At 41.3% G+C, this 21,261-nt stretch overlaps 1 protein-coding gene across 2 annotated transcripts in view; it reads right to left on the bottom strand.

Moving 5' to 3' along the window:
- The window catches only part of PFKFB4 (6-phosphofructo-2-kinase/fructose-2,6-biphosphatase 4), a 96,421-nt gene extending 76,002 nt beyond the window's left edge, over positions 1-20,419 (bottom strand). The window contains exon 1 of one of the 2 annotated variants that reach the window (XM_089523834.1): positions 20,172-20,419. In XM_089523834.1, coding sequence (XP_089379960.1) covers positions 20,172-20,265 — 94 coding nt within the window. In that variant the 5' untranslated portion in view covers positions 20,266-20,419. Of the gene's footprint in view, positions 1-3,142; positions 3,167-20,171 lie in introns of those variants that run through there. The other variant, XM_089523853.1, reaches the window with a different exon arrangement.
- Between the last annotated feature and the right edge of the window lie 842 nt (positions 20,420-21,261).

The raw sequence follows: 21,261 nt of genomic DNA, 5'->3' as shown, positions 1-21,261 counted from the left end.
TTTGTTAAAAGCTTTCAATTCTGAAAACCTGTTTGAACAAGGAGGCATTCTCCCCTTCCTAGGGAGTCTAGGGGCAGCTACTGAGTAGGCCCTACCTTATGAGTAGCAAATCTGTTGGTACTGAAAGAAAAGTCTCTCCAACAGATATGGGCAGGCTCACAAGGGGAAGGTATGGTCTGTCACACAGCCTGGACCTAAGCTTTATTGGTCTTTATAAGTCATCACCAGCACTTTGAATTGTGCCAGGAAACAGACTGGCAATCACTTAGGCTGTTGGAAGAAGGGAGATATATGACTCCCACACTGTCATCAGCCCCAGGTAACAGTCTCAAAGAGCTGCAGCTCTTTGTACCAACAACATGCATCTGCACATCCAAAGAGCTTTTCCATGCTGGTCTTTCTAGCCACTCTTCCTCATCACAAACTCTTCAGAACATAAGCTTAAGGTGAACTTGAACCATACCACTGCAACTTTCCAAAAGACTTGGAATGGGTGAAGCATGGTTTTCCCACTGTGAAGTGAAGTCTAACATAACAAATGTAACCTCCCAAATGCAGCAACAGCATGTAGCCCCCAGCCCAGGCTGGTGAGAAAGGGTGAGATGGCTGCTTAAGGCTACAGAGAATGGAATTACGGCCTTATTAAGGGGCCATGACTGACAAAATATAACAAATGGTCATGACTACTTTACTGATAAGGCTATTTGGAGACTGAAAGGAGCTGAATGTGTCAGACCCAATTTCATGACCATGTTCCATTATGACGTTCACTAGGTAGTATTGGGAAAGTCATTATATTCAAAGCTGATTCACAGTATAGCTGTGAGGCTAAAATACTGTTCTGTGGTATAATAATAACAATATAAGAAAGAGCCTGCACTGAGCAATCAAGCACTATGAAAGGAACGTTGCTGAGTGAAGTACACAACGAAGACTATAGTGTATCTGAATTTAATGCCTTTATGAATCCCATCTGATTCATGAAAAAGTGTCAATATTCTAACCCATCTAAGAAACTTTTATCACATACTACATGGGATTACTGAAGACAATATTTAAAATATGTGTCACAAGGTGACTGAATCATTTGTTATCTTTTACAATTGAGAACTAATATCATGAGGTTCAGTAGTCAGCGCGGTAAGCCTGTTATGTTGTTCTAACCAATCTGTTGTAAGCTTTGCCTCAAGGTCAAACAGCGGGTAAATCCCTGCAGTGTCAACCAGAATCTGCCCAAGTTTAGAATGAGGTCAGTACGCCTCCCGGATTTATTTCTTCACTTTTCAGCCATACGCTGGTGCGATGGAGTGCAGGGACAAGAGTTAGAGATTCCTTTACACACACACACACAAAACAAATAAGGGCCAGGCAAGTTCATCTTTCTCCTCCTCCCCCCCCCCCCCGAGCATTAATTCCAAATGATTACCAAAAAAGATAAAATTATTCCATTATAGATGCATTTTCCACTCCCAGATGCAGCATGATAAAAATTACCCTTCTGCATTTGAAAACTATAAATTAATATGATATACAGTATATTCCTTTAATGTGATATATTTTTCTTTGTTAAAAAAAAAGAACATGTACATTTTGAAAAGGGAAACAGTATGTGGATTTGGGTGTGTAAAAAGAGAGAGGAAATACCCTACTATACAAAACTAACAGAGGAATTCAAGGCCTAGCCTGAGAGCACAGCAGGCAATGGGAGCAAAATGAGAAGAGAGAATACAGACGACATGGAAGCCAAAATAATCCAGTCACATTCATCAATTGTTACTAAAAGATGTGCATCACTTAAATTTCTAATGTTTATATATTGATGAAAATGATACATTGTTATTTTGTCTTGCTATCACTGTTGCTATATTTTAGACTGTGGTTTTAATTTCTGCAAGGCATCTTGTCTAATACACATGTATAAAAAATCCAGGAAAAAAAGTTTAATCATATTGATATCTCTCAGTATTCATTCCATCCTTTAAATCACTGTTTCTACAACGCTAAAAATTCTACTTTCTTTTTTACTGTCCGCATCCATACATGACTTTAAAATATTAATTTACCCTAATTCTTCTGGCAAAAGGTAGTTACAGTCCCAGTTTTAAGACCTATTTAGTAATAAAATGTTTTGCACAATATTTTGAAAGAAAGGGTATAGTCTCCCTTTTCTGAAATTCTGAAATCTGAAATACTCCAAAATCCCAAATTGTCCACATGGATGGCTGAGATAGTGACACCTTTGCTTTCTGATGGTTCAGTGTACACAAACTTTGTCTCATGCATAAAATTATTTAAAATATTATCTATAAAATTACCTTCAGGATATGTAAAAGTAAATATGTAAAATATGTAAATATGTAAATAAAAAATAATTCAATTTTTTTTTTAAAAAATGTTATTCTTTTTACATTTTCTTTAAAAATATCACAATGTAACCAAATCTTCACTATGTATATGTAAATACATTTATGTTGTGCATATGATATTGTAATTTGAAGGTATAATTTTAATTTTGCTAGTTGTGTCACAACAATTAGCATTACATTCAGTGGTATATGGGAATTATGATTTACAAGCAGCACTAGTGCAAAAAAGTATTACTGAGGATTCACTATGGTGTGAAATGGGAGGAGGTCAACGAGGGTGACACCATGAGTTACCACCTAGTGAAACCACTGCTCCTCCCCTGATATAGCTTAGTTTCTGCTCTGTGTATGTCAGGTTTTAAATTTGATGGTTAAAAAATCTAAAATCTGTCCTCATGTATTTTTGCCCAATGCATGCAATAATGCTAACATTAAATAGGCATGACAAGGATTTTCTTCTACCCTATATTTCGTACTCACATATAACACAATAAAAAGAAGGCAGGCTCAAGGTAAAAAGACTCTCATTCTCAAGATACTGGGCAGATATCTCAAATTAAAGAATGACAGATTAATACACAGATTTACACGGATTTCAACCCAGAGGTGCAATTCACTCAATGCAAGGTGCTTTCCTGGCAACTCCTTCCCAATGCAAGTGCCTGTTTCTCTGCAAAGGCCATGGGGGTAGTGGGGGGAAGGGAGCATTTCATGGACTTCAGTACCACAGGAGATTCATCAGTATTTAGGGACACAATTTGCATAAATGGAAATACCTTTTCACTGGTGCAAGTCACATCAAAATCCAAACCACAATGAAGTGGAAGTGGGAAACAAGCCTCATTTTTCCTTCTTCCTCTTCAAATACTCTAAATTTTTGGGAGCGTTGGACATTCTGACTTGAAACAATACATTTCACTGAAGCAGCTGACAACTGAAAACACATTCATTGTGCTAAGTCATAATTTCAAGAAGGGCAATAGAGGGTTGACAACACACCCACAATCTAAGCAGAAATTGCGTAATGCAGTACGTGCTGTTTCTGTAGCAACATTGCTGATTACTCTCAGAGCAAGGCATGAAGACAGAGTTCTCCTAGTCCTTAAAAGTCTTGTACTGTGAGAAAAGATATTTTCAGTGACACTGGTGTGTGTGTGTGTGTGTGTAAACATAAATTCATCTTGGTGCTTGGGATATTTCCCCTATATATACATATACTACTTCATCCCTGGTAATTGTAAAAACCTCTCAATTCACTTTTTTCTTGTATTTATGCATGAAGAAAGTTTAAACAGTCAGTTCAAATGTGTATTAATATAATTTCAACCTTTATACAGAAGAACCTGGGGAGGAAAGACAAATAATTCTAATTTACATAATGCATATCTTAGATCAGCCTCAGTAGTCTTTATGGCAGTAAATATTCCAGTCAAACAAAACTGGACAATCCAAAGAGTCTTTGGTCCATGACATATGTGCTCCAGGTCTTTAATTTTCCCTTTCTCTCTATACAGAAACTAGTTTTCTCCTAAACATGAGAAACAATAGTTTAAAGCACACAAAATACTCAACTAGAAAATATCACAGGAAAGAATGGAAGGCATCAGATCAGCAGTTGTTAAATTCAAAGCAAAAGAAAAAAGTTTTCATTGAATTCCTAAGATTCCATGGGGCAAATTCCATGACTGTATCATTGATGCTGACAGTACTAAGGGCCACAGTTAACTAAAAAACGGTATCTGGAACTTTTTAAGACCAGCTAACTGATGGAAGTATGTGTGTAGATTTTGCTTCATGTACATTTTGACCCACACTGTTTAAGCCTTTAGAAAAATACCAGCACCCTAAAGAGAGTCCAGGAGTAAATGAAGTGTTTTTGGTACCAGAGTACTAAAGCCATGTGCACCCTGTGTCCAGCTTTAGATGAGAGGTGGACTGTCAGAACCTCTAAACTATCTTGGAGGGGGGAAATGGATATAAACGTGGTGAAGAAATGTGTGCACACAAAGGCGCTTACTGTGAAGTGAGGTGTACCTTCTGGAAATTTTTCTGATGGCCAAAAACAACTATTTGTAGGTGTCCTCACACACACACACGCACACACACACACACACACCGTGAGATCCCAAGGACAGGTTGGCACCCCCAATTTCACCTTTCTTTGCCCTGAAAAAATGCCCTTAAGGATTTCAGGGAATGCAGTTAGTAATTTCTTCCCATTTTCATTCTCCTCTCACCTGATTTGGTCCATCATGCACCTCAGAGAGGCTCCAGGGGGTATGGTTACCCGATTTTTGATGCAAATATTGGGAATGGAGACTGGAATACTTGGAAGCTCAGAAACAGTGTGGGGACATGTACACAGCTGAAGAAGTACACCCTGTTCCTTCTTGACCTGAATCAAATTGACATCCAATTTTGTATAGTATATTACTTAAAGAGATCCCTTTTAAAAGTATATTCCATGTTAATTTTATGTGCTGCATGAATATCCCAACCCAAAAAAAAAATCCCCCAATGGCCATAAGAAGTTGATCTGAAATATCTGACTGGGTCAAAATCCATATATAAAGTGCATTCCATAAATATAACTTATATCTCTAATTAATTAATTAATTACAATTTTGAATTGGCCTACATGGTTTGTATTATATCTGTATATTATGTTTCTAATTAATTTATTTTTTTCTAAAAAGGAGTAAAATATTTTCTCTTGAACAATACATGGAAAATATCGAACCCATATGTTAGGGCTGCAAACAGTTGGAGGTTACCAAGAGAGCAGGACTCCAAGAGTCATGACCTGCAAGTATATCTCTAAGAATTAAATGCAATAAAGTCCCAGAATCTTATCTTCCACTGTTTTGTTGATGGAATGTTTTTGTTCAAAACACAGTGGATCAAACAAAACAGCATCAGGATGCACAGTTTTAATACTGTTCTCTGCATCATTTTCATTATACCAATTGCTCACCAAAAGTGCTATTTGTTCTGCAAGTAACATCAAGAGGAAAGTCAGAAATTACCTGAAGGCACACAGCAACATAATTATTGTATTTGCATAGCTTCCTGGAAACACAGCACAGAGCAGAAGCCAATGGCTTATGAATCAGCACCAGTCCACTACTGTATGAGTAGCAATGATTTAAAACATAATGTGATGAGGAGGGAAGCAATTTTGCACCTTAAAACTGTGACATTTCTGTTCCCTCATTCAGTTCTTCAGTACATGTTAATGCTCAAATAATTTTGCATAAATAGTCAAGATTAATGTCCTCTTTCTAAAGATGGAGGGCCAGATTAGAAGAGAATGCAGGAAAAGAATGTTTTTTGTCTTTGAAGAACTGCCCCACTTAGAACAGGTATGTGGGGGGGAAACCAAACAGATTATGTTTTAGGGCAATTTTCCTCATGCACAGCTTTAGGGCAGTTTCCCCCACAAATAGAGCAACCCAAATGAGTGAAAGCATATGTAAACATCCCCCAAACACCCTAAACCCCAAATTACTCCACAAATAACTCAATTTTCCTCTGTGATACTTCTTAAAATGGTAACATGTAGTGATGCACATCAGTCGCTGTCACTATTTTGAGAGGGACTGCAGAGAAAAACAAAGGAAATCTGATCTTACTGTCACAAACCATACAGTCTACAGAGAATGAGAAAGGGTAACTGGCCTCTATAGTTGTCCACCCCAACATAGGAGTTTATCACATGGGACAAATCACAAGCAGAAACTAAATTTAAACTGAAAACAAATCACATTAGCAGGTTGATTTTCAGATGGCATTTGGGGTTAACCCAAACCGAAAGTTGAAAAAAAAACTGCATCTTTTTTTCGGACGTTTGCATGAAAGAGAAATAATGCAAAAATAACCCAAACACAAAGTTGTCAAAACCAGTTCCTTTTTACTTTTGTTAAATTCTGAAAGTACAAAGGAGCTTTCTGTTCAGATTATTTTTGCATTATTTCTCTTTCACGCCAATGCATCTGACAAACAACACCCAGATTTTAAAATCCTGTTTCTGCACGGGATTTTACCAATTCACTCCTCTGTATGATAAACTCCTTAGAATGAGAGATGGGGCTCTGAACTTAATAGCATGAAAATAAAGAAAACTAAAATAATGAAAACCGAGAAGCCTCTCACGCATACTGGCTTTCCAGCAAAGGCCGGAGCGGGCAAGAGACTTCTTGGTCATTGTTTGATCAGCATCTCAGTTTCTGCTCCCAACATGTCTGGGTGCAAAAGGTGAAGCTTTTCCCCAGCAAAAAAAGGCTCTCAATTCTTCTTCATTGGGACGAAGAGGGGTACAGCTGGCTTCCCACTTTTCTCCTCGCTATCAATCCTTTGCCAGGGTAGCAAAGAATGCAACCTGTGCATGTGTAGGATGTTTACAGAGGTCACATGATCTAGACTGGAGACTGGACTGGGTGGAAAAAGGGACAGATTTTAACCACAGGAGCCACTTCAAGGCAAAGGTCCTCTTTCCAATAACTGACCCCAAATGGTCCTCCCCCTTCTTCCCCAGAGATGTGACTTCCCCACACAGCTTCAAGTCATTCCCTCCCCCGCCCCATAAAGATACTGCTTCTTCTCCTAGCTCTTCTCTTGATCTGTCTGATGAAAGAAAGCAGGAGCAGCAATGCAACTCCAAACTGCCAGCCAAATCCTGACAAAACTCACAAAGCTTGAGCAAGGTCCCAAATGTGAAAGGTCCTTTTTGCTGCCGCTTCTCCCCTATTGCCACATGCTCTAACTCTCATTCCTGCACCCAAGCCAGCATGGCAATGGCCACGTGCCCCCTTACCACATTTCCTCTAAAGGCCTTTGTCACAGTACATAAGGGCAGAAACAGGGTACCTGGCTTCACTCACATGGCCAAGAGCCACCTTCCAGTGTCACAGGCTGGGGCCTTCAGAGGGGGCACAGCAGTGGCGGCAGGGTGTACGGCCACACAGCTAAGTTTCCAATAAACTCTGCCACAAACAGGCAGTTAAAAAAGACCATGCTAAGTGTCTTTGGGCTGGGGCTAGGCCAGAACTGCCAGATCAGCATCCAGTCTGGCTGGTCCCAATCCAGAGCAATTGACCTGCAATGTCTGTACAAGATGAAAGCAGACCGGGAGAGGGAAGTAATGCAGCCTTTTGGCTCCTGCATTCAGCCCCACAGTCAGTCTGCCCCAAAATGGTGTCACTCTGAGCCACAGAAGCGATGCCTAGTACCTTGCGAGAGTTTCCCAGCTGCCACCAATGCCAAAAATACCAGCAAAAGACATGGCCAGGGGAGCATATGCTGGCTAAGAACTGGAGACACCATCACACAGGCTATGCAGTGATTTTAAGGGACCCAGAAAAAATATGTTTCATGTAAACCTCACCTCCACCATGGTCCTAAAGATTCATGGTTCCCCTCATCTTTCTTGTGCACCAATATGTTGACTGAAGACTTCCTTGCCATTCTGTTTTCCCTCACCGCCCCTCTGAATCTTTCCACAGCCCTCCCATCTTTCCACCATCTCACAGAGGGGTGGTACCACCCACTTTGGAAATCACTGAGAATGTTCTGCAGTCCTTATTGGCAGGGTCTTTATAATTATTTGTTTATTTTTAAGGCACCAGCCTCTATTTCAATACAACTGAAGCAGCTCCATGGAATTGCTACCATTACTGTGTTTCCCCAAAAATAAGACACTGTCTTAAATTTATTTTTCCTCAAGAAGATACACTATGGCTTATTTTCAGAGGATGTCTTATTTTTATTAAGTATGGTACAACAATCTAAATTTATTCAAATAAGTAAGTTTACCGCACTGGGGATAAAACATTCCCCGATGCATTACAACGGGCATGAGCGGGGCCGTGCACGGAGCGTGATGGGAACCCGATGGGGCCCAGAACGCTAGTTTACCGCACAGAGAACGCCAACGCCGCGCGTTCCCATTGGGTTCCAGGGGATGCTATTTCTGGGAACTGTTTTGAAACAGTTTCCAGAAATGGCATCCCCTGGAACCCGATGGGAACGCGATGGGAACGCACGGCAACTGCAGCTGCGTTCCCTGTGCGGTAAACTAGCATTCTGGGCCCCATCGGGTTCCCATCACACTCCATGCGTGGCCCCGCTCATTCCCATTGTAATGCATCGGGGAACGTTTTATCCCCGGTGCAGTAAACTTCACAGTTAAGTCATCTTCTTCTGGTACATTGTCATAACTCCCAAAACGCAGAATTCCATCCTGAACTTCTTGCAACTCCATTTCCTTTAGAACCACTGGCCCCAATCTTTCCGCTCCCTTCCCGCCCTCTTCCGTTCTGGGCCAGGCCTATAATTATGAATGAATGAATTTATTACAGCATACGGCCAGCACCAAAATAAAGCAAAAATCCAAAACATATAACATCACATGTACTGCCGCAGCACAAACATATATGCATTCTGCTCCAACAGAGATGTATATCCTCTATATATACAAGTAGGAGGGGAAGAATGCCCACATTCCCATCCCTCATAGCAGCACAAAATTCACACATTATTATAAGACACTGGCGTAGTCGAATATTATAAAACACTGACACAGTCAACAGTCGGATATCACATCCTCATTCCTGAAAACCTTTTCAAGATTTTTTAAAAAATAAATAAATTATAAAACATTGGCATAGTTATACAGTTATCAACAAACAACTTATAGAAAATGGTATACAAATAAAATATATAAAGACAATAAGATGATGGCCAAACTCTAAATTATTATTACTTCATCTGTATTAAAAAGTTTTTACAGCAGATAACTGCAGCTACAAAGAACTTGGCAACTTTTATAGTTACCAGTTCCTTGCGGTCTGAAAGAAGATAGCGTACATAAAATTGCTCTTTTCTGCAGGGTAGGTGTTGTAAAAGCAGGAATATATATATATATATATATAGAGAGAGAGAGAGAGAGAGAGAGAGAGAGAGAGAGAGAGAGAGAGAGAGAGAGAGAGCATGAGATTCTATATAAAGGGGGCAACGGAAAAGAACATGTCCAATTGTCTCAATTTCCTCAGTGTTCTTTTACAGTAGATTAGTAATAGCAATAGCAAGCACATTTCTATACTGCTTGTCGGTGTTTTTAAGCACTCCTTATGCAGTTTACAATGTGTAAGCTAATTGCCTCCAACAAGCAGGGTACTCATTTTAGAAGGATGCCAGGCTGAGTCAACCCTGAATCCCTGGCTGGGATTGAACTCACAACCTTGTGGTTTGTGAGTGAGTGGCTGCAGTAAAGGCATTTAATGCTGACCTTTTACCTCATCCTTCCTTAAGAGTTGTCAATCATATTATTACAGTAATAGATTAAAGATTAAATTTATAAAACACTATATAATCATCTAATCATCTAACATCTAGAACACAGAGTGGAAATATGCAGCATGGGAGGAAAAATAAGATGGAAGACAATTAAGTTAAAATCAAGAAAAAGTTATGTACAGCAATTATTTTTAGCCAAAGGCAAACCAATAAATGAGGCATCTACAGGACTTCAAATATCTCAAGAAACTGAATTAAGGAAAAGTAATTGGAATCACATTTCCAATTGCTAATTACAGCAAGAGTAGCCCACATTACCAAAGCAGGACTTAGGCAAAAAAAAGTTCTAACACATTTTATTGGTAAGATAACTCCTAAAAACTGAAGAGTTAAAGTAAAATGAAAACAAAATCAATATAGGTTAAACATGGCATTTACATAATGTATGCTGAGTTAGACTGCACATCATCCCCTGCTTCACATCATCTATTATTTATCTATCACTTACATACTCATTGAGAAATTAATCTTAGAAATACTGGGATCCCATTTCTACAGAATTAATATTCACACACAAATATTTGTCCATTTGCCTTCCTGCAAATATAATGTGGGCATCTTGATTTCCACAGTAACATCAAAACAAAAGTGATCATCTTAGACTGCAATCCGTTACCTACTTAATTGGGAGAAACCCCCTCTGAACACAATGGGATTTACTTCTGATTGCAGATTTAATAGCTCAAGAGGCTCTTGCAGGAAGTTAGATTTCAGCTCAATTATACTATATAGGTAGAGCAACATCTCAACCAAGATTCCTGTATACTAACAGGGTCTGGCTACAAGATCTTTTATATAGCATTGCATAAGAAAATTTTATTTTAGCTATCAAACCAAGAAGTTAACTCATATTTGTGAAAATACAACTTAATTATTCCTTTAGAAGTAAATAAATGAACTGGAGTTTGCTCACTCATATAGATAACAACCAACTATCCTAGTTTTTTATCTACAACCTGGCAATATGTGGTGTCTAATTACTATGCTGTTTCCAACCTTAATTTTGATATGGTCTGATACACAATCATTGACAGAGATATGCATTCTCCTCAGAAGATTGGCATATTTCCTGTAAATATGAGTTGTTATGCTACAAATGCGAAATAGTTCGAAGAATAGCTTTTAAGTAATGTTTGCTTGCACTTTCCCTTAGTTATAACAATGCTAAAATATAATGTTGATCCCACCTAAGAGATTATGAGTTCAGTCCAAAGTTAGTCATACTCAGAGCAGACCACTGACATCAATGAGACTTGAGTTATTCATGATGAACTGCAGCACCACTGGTTCCGTTATTGGTCTACATCTAGTACAACGAAGTCTTGTTCAACACTACGTAAATGAAGCCAAACAAACTGTGTTTTCAAACTATGTTTAGGCAAGGAAAATCTGTACTTTTCCAAGTTTTGGATGTCCATGGAAATATCAGAAAATTTCAGAAACATTAAAAGCGGGTGGTCTTTTAACACACTTCTCCACCCGACCATATCTTTCTCCTAGCGGTGTACACAAGCTATAAACTTAGTCCATTTGCAAGGTTCAAACTGCCAGAAAGCTTTCATGATTCACAACAGGTTTTCACAACTGCATCAGACTATGTTTCAAACAGACAGAACTGATATATCCTAAACAAACATACTGATCCCTGTGAGATATATATATCTTAGCCACTAAACTCTAATTACTAGTGCTTTTATATTACACAATGATTTGCATATTCTTCAAATTACTGACAGACCTTTGATTTGTTTGGAAACATGCAGGTCACTTTTCAGCTCACCAAAACTGGGCAGAGGTAGTCTGGCCATTGCTATCCATGCTCTGGTAACACTCTGTCTGGATTACTGTGATAATCCAGAATGGTGGTTGTCTCTGTAAAAGGGTTGGAAGCTTCAGTCAGTGGTGCATGGAACAGCCGGAATTCTGAGCAATTCTGCTCAGATCACATCTCACTAGTCTTAACATAAAGTCCACTGGCTGACTGTTCACAATTCAAAAGTTTTGTTGTTTACTTTTAAATCTCTATGTGACTTGGGATCTATCAACTCGGTATGTGAACAAGCACCTCCACCCATATCAACCTACCCAAACAGTAAAATCACCTGCCAGTACCCTTGTCCAAACACAAGCTCCATCAGAAAGTTAGCTTTGTTACAACAAAAGAGAGGAGATTTTCAGTGGTGGCACCCCAGCTATGAAACACCCTTCCCAGGGAGTATACCTCTTGCATCAACTTGCCAAGCAAATACTTCTTTTTTAAAAATTATCTGATTATTTTAGCTCTTTTTTTCCCTTTTTGCTATCTTAAGTATTTTAAGATAGGAGCCCTGGTGGTACAGTGGCTAAATGTTAAATGCAGCCACTCACTCACAGCCACAAGGTTGTGAGTTCAACTCCAGCCAGAGGCTCCAGGGTCAATTCAGCCTGGCATCCTTCTGAGGTCACTAAAATGAGTACCCAGCTTGTTGGGGGAAATTAGCTTACACATTGTAAACCACTTAGAGACTGCTTAGTTCAGTATGAAGCAGTATAGAAATGTAGCTACTGTTGCTATTTTAAACTCTGGTTCTTACCTTCTGTTTTGTATGGGGGTTTTTTTGCATGTTGATTCAATTTTTTGCAAACCACTTTGAACTACTTCATGAAAGACAATAAAATATGTTTTAGACAAATGAATAAAAATATAATGAAGGCAAAATTGTCTCAAAGAAACAACTGTGACAAGACAGACAGCTGTGCAGTGCCAGTTTGCTCTTCAAGAAGACATTTTGTTTTCCCTAACTATGCAAAGATTGTTGCAGAAAGCATAATGCTTGTAAACTGCCTTGAGTCCCATTACTGAGAAAAAGGGAGGAGATATTATTATTATTATTATTTATAACACATTATCAGAGCCAAAAATAAACAATGATCAATGACTATTGAGAATAACTCAAGAGGTCTCTACCATACCAACCACATGAATTGCATATAGACTCTTGTTTAGGCTACTGCAGCAAATATGAACAATTCCCAATCTCTATTTCTCCCTTTCTTTCCTATTTAAATGTGTACAGTATCTGTTACCTATGCATTGTGTTAATGAGAGCCAGCATGGTATAGTGCTTTGAGTGTTGGACTAGCACTTGGGGAGATTGAGTTTTGAATCCCTGCTCAGCCGTGGAATCACACTCTCTCAGCCTCAGAGGAAGGCAATGGCAAATTTGACAAAATCTTGCCATGAAAACCCTAGGATGGGGTCATTACAAGTTGGAGTCAATCTGAAGGCATGGAAGAACAAAGCATTGTGTTAGATCTAGAGAAGTTTAAGTAGAACTCCACTCATGCCTCAAAGTTCTCCAGGTTACCCAATAAAATACTACATCCCCTGTAGAGCCCCAAAAATCATTCCTGAGGGTGACAGGAATACAATGTGACGGTCTGCAGGAGGAAACAGGGGGTGGTGGCAGGGGAATCAGGGAATTTGCCAGGGCAAATTGATTTTCCATTCAAGCAACACACCTCTGGAACCACTCCACAGCATACTGACAGAAACATATCAGACAGTAAGGCAAACTATGTTTGAAAAGCAGCAAAATATATATCTTAAAATCAGTTCCAGTTGGAGTAAACCCACTGAATCAATGAAATACATGTGTAAATTTACCATTCAGCAACTGAACCAATGGGTCTGCTCTACTTGGGACTAACACTCTAAACATTTAAACACTAACATAATTTTGTAACCCTAGTGAATACCACTATCTCTTCCTCTTAGTATTTCTCCTTTCCACATTCCCCAAATACCCACCTTCCTTATTACCTACTTGATCTTTCTCTCTTCCCTCCTTCTCTTGCCCCCTCTTATTCATCATCCTTCTTAACCATTCCTTCTTCCTTATTTACTTACTCTAACTTTTTGCCTACCTACCTTATCTTCCTTTTATTTCCTTTCTCCATTTCTGATTGTTTTTTTAATTCTATCACCTTGTGTAAAATCTCAAGGCATCACCTACTGTGATTTAACTTTTAAAAGGAGACAAGTTGCACATTACATTAAGTATTCATATGCAGACTCTAACAACTATCTGGTATTTAAAGTAGTAGTAATAGTCAAAAGCCTGTTCACTGTTAGCATGATACATTTATTGGAAAAGTGCACACACACACACAGAGTAACAAGAACCAAGGAAGGAAAGAAAACTAACTTTAATGCACATCAATCAAATAATCCTTACACACACAATTAATTTTTCAGTAATTTAGCATGATAAGTACATTCTTCTCTGTATTGGCTAATTTAATCTTAAAAACAGAAAGAAGTCTGTTATGATATTATAAAGATACAAAAAAAGGTAGTGGCTATGATAAAAATGACAATAGTATGACAAATACATGCCTGAATGTAGTTTGCAGTGTTTCCAGATGATGTATGCAAGGAATATAAAGCAGCCTTAAGGAAACATTTTTATAAGCTTCTTTAGTAAATAATAATAATAATAATAATAATAATAATAATACCTTTATACCCTGCTTACAGGTTAAAACTTCATACAAATCCCAATACTGTATCCCTGTTTCCCTCCCTCTCCTAAAACAACAATTACTCTTTAAGAGAGTAAAAAAAAAAGTACTTGAACTTCCTGACAGTAAGGGCTGTTCCACATTGGAACACACTCCCTCGGAATGTGGTGGAGTATCCCTCCTTGGAAGTCTTTAAACAGAGGCTGGATGGCCATCTGCCGGGTATGCTTTGATTTAGATTTCCTACATGGCAGGAGGGTTGGATTGGATGGTCCTTGTGGTCTCTTCCAACTCTATGGTTCTATGTATTTATGTTATTCTCATAATGGGGGGGGGGGGGTCATGTTAATTCCACCCTTCTAATAGATAAAACAAATATGTCCACAGAGTTTTAAGATCAGCTCTCTCCCTTAGGCAGGAAAGTGTATGTTTAGAAGGGGAGAGAGTCGAACCCTCCATCTAGCATCAGAGAGCATGAGTACTGCACATTATAATATTTATCGTTATTAATGATTAATTACACTTCTATATAGCCATTCCTCCAATGAGCCCAGGTTGGATATTACAACAGTAGGGACCACACTGTCTTAACACCAAACTGGTATGCCAAAATGGTATTCTACTTAATAAAGCTGAGTGACCTGTTTTCATTGCTGCTCACTGTGTTGGCTTTCTCTTGGGCCAACTCTGCCTCCCATTTCAAATATTATTTTAAAATTAGCTGGGGAGGACAGGGAACGGGAACTATGTCTTGGTCATATTTAATCAATCCACTGAGAGCTACTGTATACAAAGGTCTTAGCCATTATTTCAAGATCAGGGTATGCCATGGAATCCTATAGAGAGAACCCATCTGTCTCTCCCCTTCAGTGAATTCCTATCCGTTTGCTAAGCCAAACCTAAAGGAGATACATGGTACAAACAATGACTGAGATTAAGAATAACTAGATTCACTGCTTAAATAAAAGTTCTTGTCCAGCTACAAATTCTGATTGAGAATCCAGTTAGCCTTAAATACAATTGCTGTCAATGCCAACTCACTCCCAAATGACAGTTAAGACAGAATAATGTAATCCCTGGGGAGGGAGGGAGCAGAGGATCCCACTGACCTCTTAACCACAAAACCATACCTCATTATATCTGCACTGGTGGTTAATTTACTTTCAAGGAAGGCCCAAAACTCAGTCATAGAGTATGTGCTGTGGAGGCAGATGATTCCTCAGCATTTCCAGGTACAGCTAGGAGAGAATCCTGCCTGAAACCTTGAATTACTAGTGCTAGTCCAACATGACAACACTGGGCATGACTGACCAATGGTCATACTTAATATAATGTAGCTTCTTATGTTTGGGGAGAAAAGGCTATACAACTATAGCACACACCTTTTAAGTATACAGTAGCAGCCTTCAAAGACATAGCTGTGTAGCACCTCTGAGACTGAAAGAAAGAAGTTGGTAACATGAGCTTTCATAGACTTGAGCCTACTTCCCCAGTAGCAGCCTTAAAGATACATCTCTGAGACTTCTCCTATGGACATGCTGACTCAAACTCATGCTTTTCCAGAGGAAAGTACTACCCTTATTAAAGGCAATGCCTAAAGCCTCTACATAATTTACAGCTGCCTCTCCATAACTGCTGCAACTAAAGTTACTGATAAATATACAGCCACACTCAAACTGTCCACCGGTGACTAGCCTTATCCTTGGCCAAGGTGGAGGTTGCCATCAACAGCAGAAAGTAGCAGTTAAGTAAGGGATCAGTCATCCATTATTATTACTGTTGTGTTTGTTAAAACTCCAATGCTCAAGTGCCAAAATAGGAGGGAGAAATGACTGACATGTAAACAAATCCAAGTTCTAGATAATACATTTGCTGAAACACATGATAAACATTATGGAAAATTATATTCCGATTCCAATCTGGCCTGAATAACCTAGCATGAATAACATAGTGGGTGATATTCATTTAGCTGGAACACTGCCTCATGCTGTTATGATTTGTGCTATGAGAAATTCACTAGGCCGCTTTGCCAGTTTCCTGCACTGAGGGCACTTCTATACAGATAATGGAGAAATCCTGCTCTATCAAATGCCCATCTACTCATTCATCCTGCCAACCAGCACACACTGGAAAACCCACAATGAGGAAGGACATCCATGCAACAGGACACACACTTGTGGACATGAATCCTATCAGTAATTCCAACTAGAGTAGATCCACTGAATCAACTGGGTTTTTATATTGGTAAATGCTGATTTAACAACTGATTGAATGAGGATACTTTAATTTGGACTACCAATAAGATTCAGGCAATGTTCCCCCGCAACTGGCATACACAGAAATCCTGCCTCCAATATTTGAGGTCATCATGACTAAACAGCCACTGATAGTTTTATCCCATGGGTGGACAACTGCAGAGATCAGCCTGCGTTCTGGGTTTCTGAAGAACTGCACTTTAAAAACATGGTTTCTTCATTTACTTGCACCTGTATTTACTTTCCCACCATTATGCTTCATTGGATGACCCCAAATTCTAGTACAGTACTATGTTTTTATTTAGTGTGGAAAAATATGGCAAAATATGAACATTCTGTACATGTGTAAATCACTGCATGGGACCATACTGAACAAATGCAACCAAGCACTGATGCTTAGCACAATGCAAAGCAATTTACATACATGTAACATGAACACGCATTCTAATTTACTTGATAGAATTACACACTGCTTCCTACAGAGAAGTGACTTTACTGTGTAAGTTACAGCTCCAAGCCTGGAGCATGCTAAACCACTCCCAGATCTCCAGTATATACAAAAGCTCATTAATAAACATCTGCCTGCCAGCTACTACTGCTTCCTTTTTAGTGCTTTTTTTCTAAATTAGAAATAACAGGCCCCACAACTGGCCATGAGTGGACCATGCTGCTGCAGAGGAAACTAACTTAGGATATAACTTCTGGGTTGTACAGACCCAGGTTTTGCTAATGGGACCAAGGCAACCAGGAGGAAATTTTGCTGTTCCTACTCACGCTTATTACTCTTAGCTTGCTAGAAGCTTTACCTGAAAAGCAAAATATTGTTTTTCAGCAGCAAATCCTTAATGCTGTTCGCTTTCTTGAAGAACCTGGAACTGAGTACTGTCACACACAGTGCTGATAGACAGACTGGTCCGTTAAACAAGTTCAAAGTGGTGATCCCTGGACCTGGGCCGGTCTAAGAGCCATTGTTTGCTCATCCCTATAAAGTTACCAGGAAAGAAACAATTACATATAGCCAATGGGTTCAAACACATTGTTAGTACAGTACTATACCTAACACACTGGAGGGGCGAGGGGAATAATTTCTGGTTCTTCACATCACGATCATTGAGAATCACTGTCCTGGACTCAGTAATAGCACTTTTTTTGTTATGGAAAAGGCAAAGTTGGCCATGAAGGTAAGATTCCTGCCTCCCAACCCAAAGACCCCAGACAGTGGCCCTTCAAAATAGAACTAGGGCTGGGATATAAGTAGTTAACCATCCTCAGGTATTAGAAACCCTCATGGCTGAGGAACTCCTTCCCTGAAACACCAGAGGCCTGATTTTCCTCCACTTTCCACCACCCTACTTATTTCTCAAACCTGCTGTCTCAGTCCTGCACCTTCTCAGGATACATAAGCGAAAACATTTTTATTGATTCAACACCCAGTGGTCTACTTTTATACTTTAAACATGTTCTAAACCAGTGTTTTTCAAGTCATCTGAAGTGGGGATCAACATGTTTTCCCCCAGTGTGCTAGGGATGAGTACCGTATTTATGCCCCTTGGCTACAAATCTTTTGTTCTTTCCAGAAAACGCACTACTAACTGGGACAGTATGCCATGGAGCAAAACTGGTCCATGGACTACCACTACAGTGTCACGTCACATGCACCAAAAAGAGTGCCAGTGTGATGTGGTGGTTTGAGTGTTGGACTATGACTCTGGAGACCAGGTATTCAAAAAAATATATAGGAATTCTGTAGGATCAGTACGTAGAGAGATCTTGTAGCACCTTTGAGACTCACTGAAAGAAAGAGGTTGGCAGCATGAGCTTTCATAGACTTCAGTCTACTTCCTCAGATGCATTTGGTGATCTGGAGACCAGGGTTTGATTCCTGACTCAGCCATGAAACCTTCCTTGGGTGACCTTGGGCAAGTCACATGCTCTCAGCCTCAGGGGAAGGCATGGTAAACCTCCTCTAAACCAATCCGGCCAAGAAAACAATAGGTTTGATATCATTTGAAAATGATAGGCTTGCCTTCAGCGGCTGTAAGTGAGAAAGGACATGAAAGCACACAAGGACAACAAGAACCATCCAAACATGTACAGAATACCACTCCATAGTTTGGCCCCCATAAAGCTGAGGAGAAGCATCAACTTGAAAGCTCAAAAGACCTGGGTTTCCAACGAGGGCCAGCTCCCCCCCTCTTCCTCCAGCATGTCTGAGCCCCCCATTGCTTTCAAGAGCAGGATCTTTGGAGGTCAGAAGCAGGTCCTGGGCCAGCCCCCCCCCCCCGTCCTCCGCCTGGGAAACACCCAAGAGGAAGCAAAACACCCAGCCCCCAAACAGGTCCCCAAAAAAGAGAGGGAGCAGCCTCTGCGCCTGCAGGACCTGAGCAAAGCAATGGAGGGCCGGGGGCTTGGAGATGCCTCCTCCACAGCAGGAGGGTCGCCATGAGGGCAGAGGACAACAACAACAACAACAACAACAACAACAACGCAAGGCACAAAAGAGGAAGAGGAAGGGGAGGCCCTTTGCCAGAGGAAGAAGAGCGGAGCCCCTTCCTTCCTTCCTTCCTTCCCTGCCTGCCTCTCTCTCTCTCTCCTCCCTTCTGGCTCCCTGGAGAGCAGGAAGGGCCCCGAAAGAGCCTCCAGGAGGCAGGGGGCAGCCCCCTCCTCTGGCCTGCTACGCCAAGGCCGCCTGGACCCCCCTCCAGGCCCAGACACACCCAGAGCACACGCAGCCCCTACACACACACACACACACACACACACAGGCTGAGCATGAGAAACAAACACTCACAAGGTTGTGCCTCTCCCCCCATGTACACACTAGGCTGTGCCTCTACACACACACACACACAAAGACACACTGTAGATTGTGCACCTACTGCACACACACGCACTAGGTTGTGTCTCAGCACAACACAAATATGCCTCTCTCCACACACAAACACACACAATACATTGTGCACCTACATACATCCAAACACACTGGGTTGTGCCTCTCCCCCTCCGCATACATACACACTAGGTTGTGCCTTTACGCATACACACACAAATATACGTGCCTCTCTCCACACACATCAACACACACAGAACATTTGTGCATTTATGTACAGACACTAAATTGTGCCTCCACACACAAACACATACTAGGTTGTGCCTCTCCACACACGCATGAAGACACACAGTAGATTGTGCACCTACTACACACACACACACAAACATACTAGGCTGTCCTTCCGCACAACACACACAGTAGACTGTGCATCTACACACAGACATTGTTAAGTTGTGCCTCTCCACAAACCCAAACACACACTGGGTTGTGCCTCTCCTCCCCCTCACACTTCACACACACAAAACAGACCCAGTAGATTGTGCACCTCACACAGAGAGCAGGGTGTGTGCCCCTATCTACACAGAAACACAGTAGCTTGAATAACACACGTGTGTGTGTGTGCATCTACACAGAAAAAAGCAGCAGATTGTGCCTTCCCCTCCCCCCCAAACACACTGAGTAGGCTGTGGCACTCCACACAAGCACACACTAGAGGTTGTGCCTCTCCCCACCACAATAGGTTGTGCCCCTTTCCCTCTCCACACACACACATACATCCTTAAGTTGTGTCCAGACAGTCTCCCTCCAGACACACACACACACACACACACACACCGTCCCTGTCCCTGTCCCTGGGGCTACCTTTCCAGCGCCTTCCCTGCAAAGGGCGCTGGGGCTGGGTCCTCCTGGCAGCTGGCTCCCCTTCCTCCTGGCCGGGGCCCCGGGAGACCGACATCCGCGCCTCAGCCTCAGCCTCAGCCCAGGAACAGCCCCGGCAGCAGCAGCAGCAGCAGCAGCCGCCGCCTCGGGAGGGAAGGGCCTGGGAGGCAGGCTACCCGGAGGAGGGCTGGGGCTGGGGTCTCGGCGGTGGTGGTGGCATCCTCCTCCTCCTGCTCCGGGGGGAGCCTTGCCTGGCAAGAAGGATGATCTCCCCCCTTGAGGAGTGCCTCCTCCTCCTCCCTCCGAGGGAAGGCTAAAAATAGACCACAGAGAGAGAGAGAGGGGGGGGCCAAGACTAGGCAGGCTCTCGCCCCCCTCCCACGCTTAAAGCAGCCTCTGTGGTTTTAAATATTCGCCCCCCCCCCGTGCCTTGACACGTGAAGGCGGGTCCACACGTGGAGGGCCATCGAGAATCATAGACTACTACTCGCCCATAGAGAATCCTTGGAGAACAGTTTCCCATAGAGAATATAGAGCCTAGACTGCTAAAACATGCAACATCAAAAAAGGAATCCAGAAATGATTCTTTATGGGCAAGTATTCCCCTATGATTCCCTATGGGCAAGTACTAAAACACTGTTTCAGTAGGTCCTTGGAGGGAATGCACTTGGGTGGGATACTTTCCACCACTAATCACTCAGACTGCATCCACACTGCAAAGACAAACCAGTTTGAGACTGCTTTAACTGCCCTGCTGGCTCAATGGGGGATTTGTAATTTTGTGAGCCTTCTGTCAAGAGAGCTCTGGTGCCACAATAAACTACAAATCCCCAGAATTCCACAACATTTAGCCATGGCAGTTAAAGTGGTGTCAACTGGATTATTTCTGTAGTGCGGATGCAGCCCATGTGGGACTCAGCAGTTGGTTTTCCTTCCACACGCGTGGGGCTGCTCGTCTGAAAGCACCAGTTCCTGAAGTGAGGTGGATGGATGATGTCACTTTATACCACATGCTGGCAGCAGACTTCAGAAAGACCCTGGGTGAGGGTCTCTCAAAGAGGTCAGGCTGAGA

The sequence above is a fragment of the Sceloporus occidentalis genome, unplaced genomic scaffold, assembly GCF_023333645.1.
Source record: "Sceloporus occidentalis isolate IW3139 unplaced genomic scaffold, rSceOcc1.0.p SCAF_1, whole genome shotgun sequence".
NCBI classification, from domain to species: Eukaryota; Metazoa; Chordata; class Lepidosauria; order Squamata; family Phrynosomatidae; genus Sceloporus; species Sceloporus occidentalis.
The sequence above is the reverse complement of the archived record's forward strand: the minus strand, read 5'-3'. Positions and strand labels throughout refer to the sequence as shown.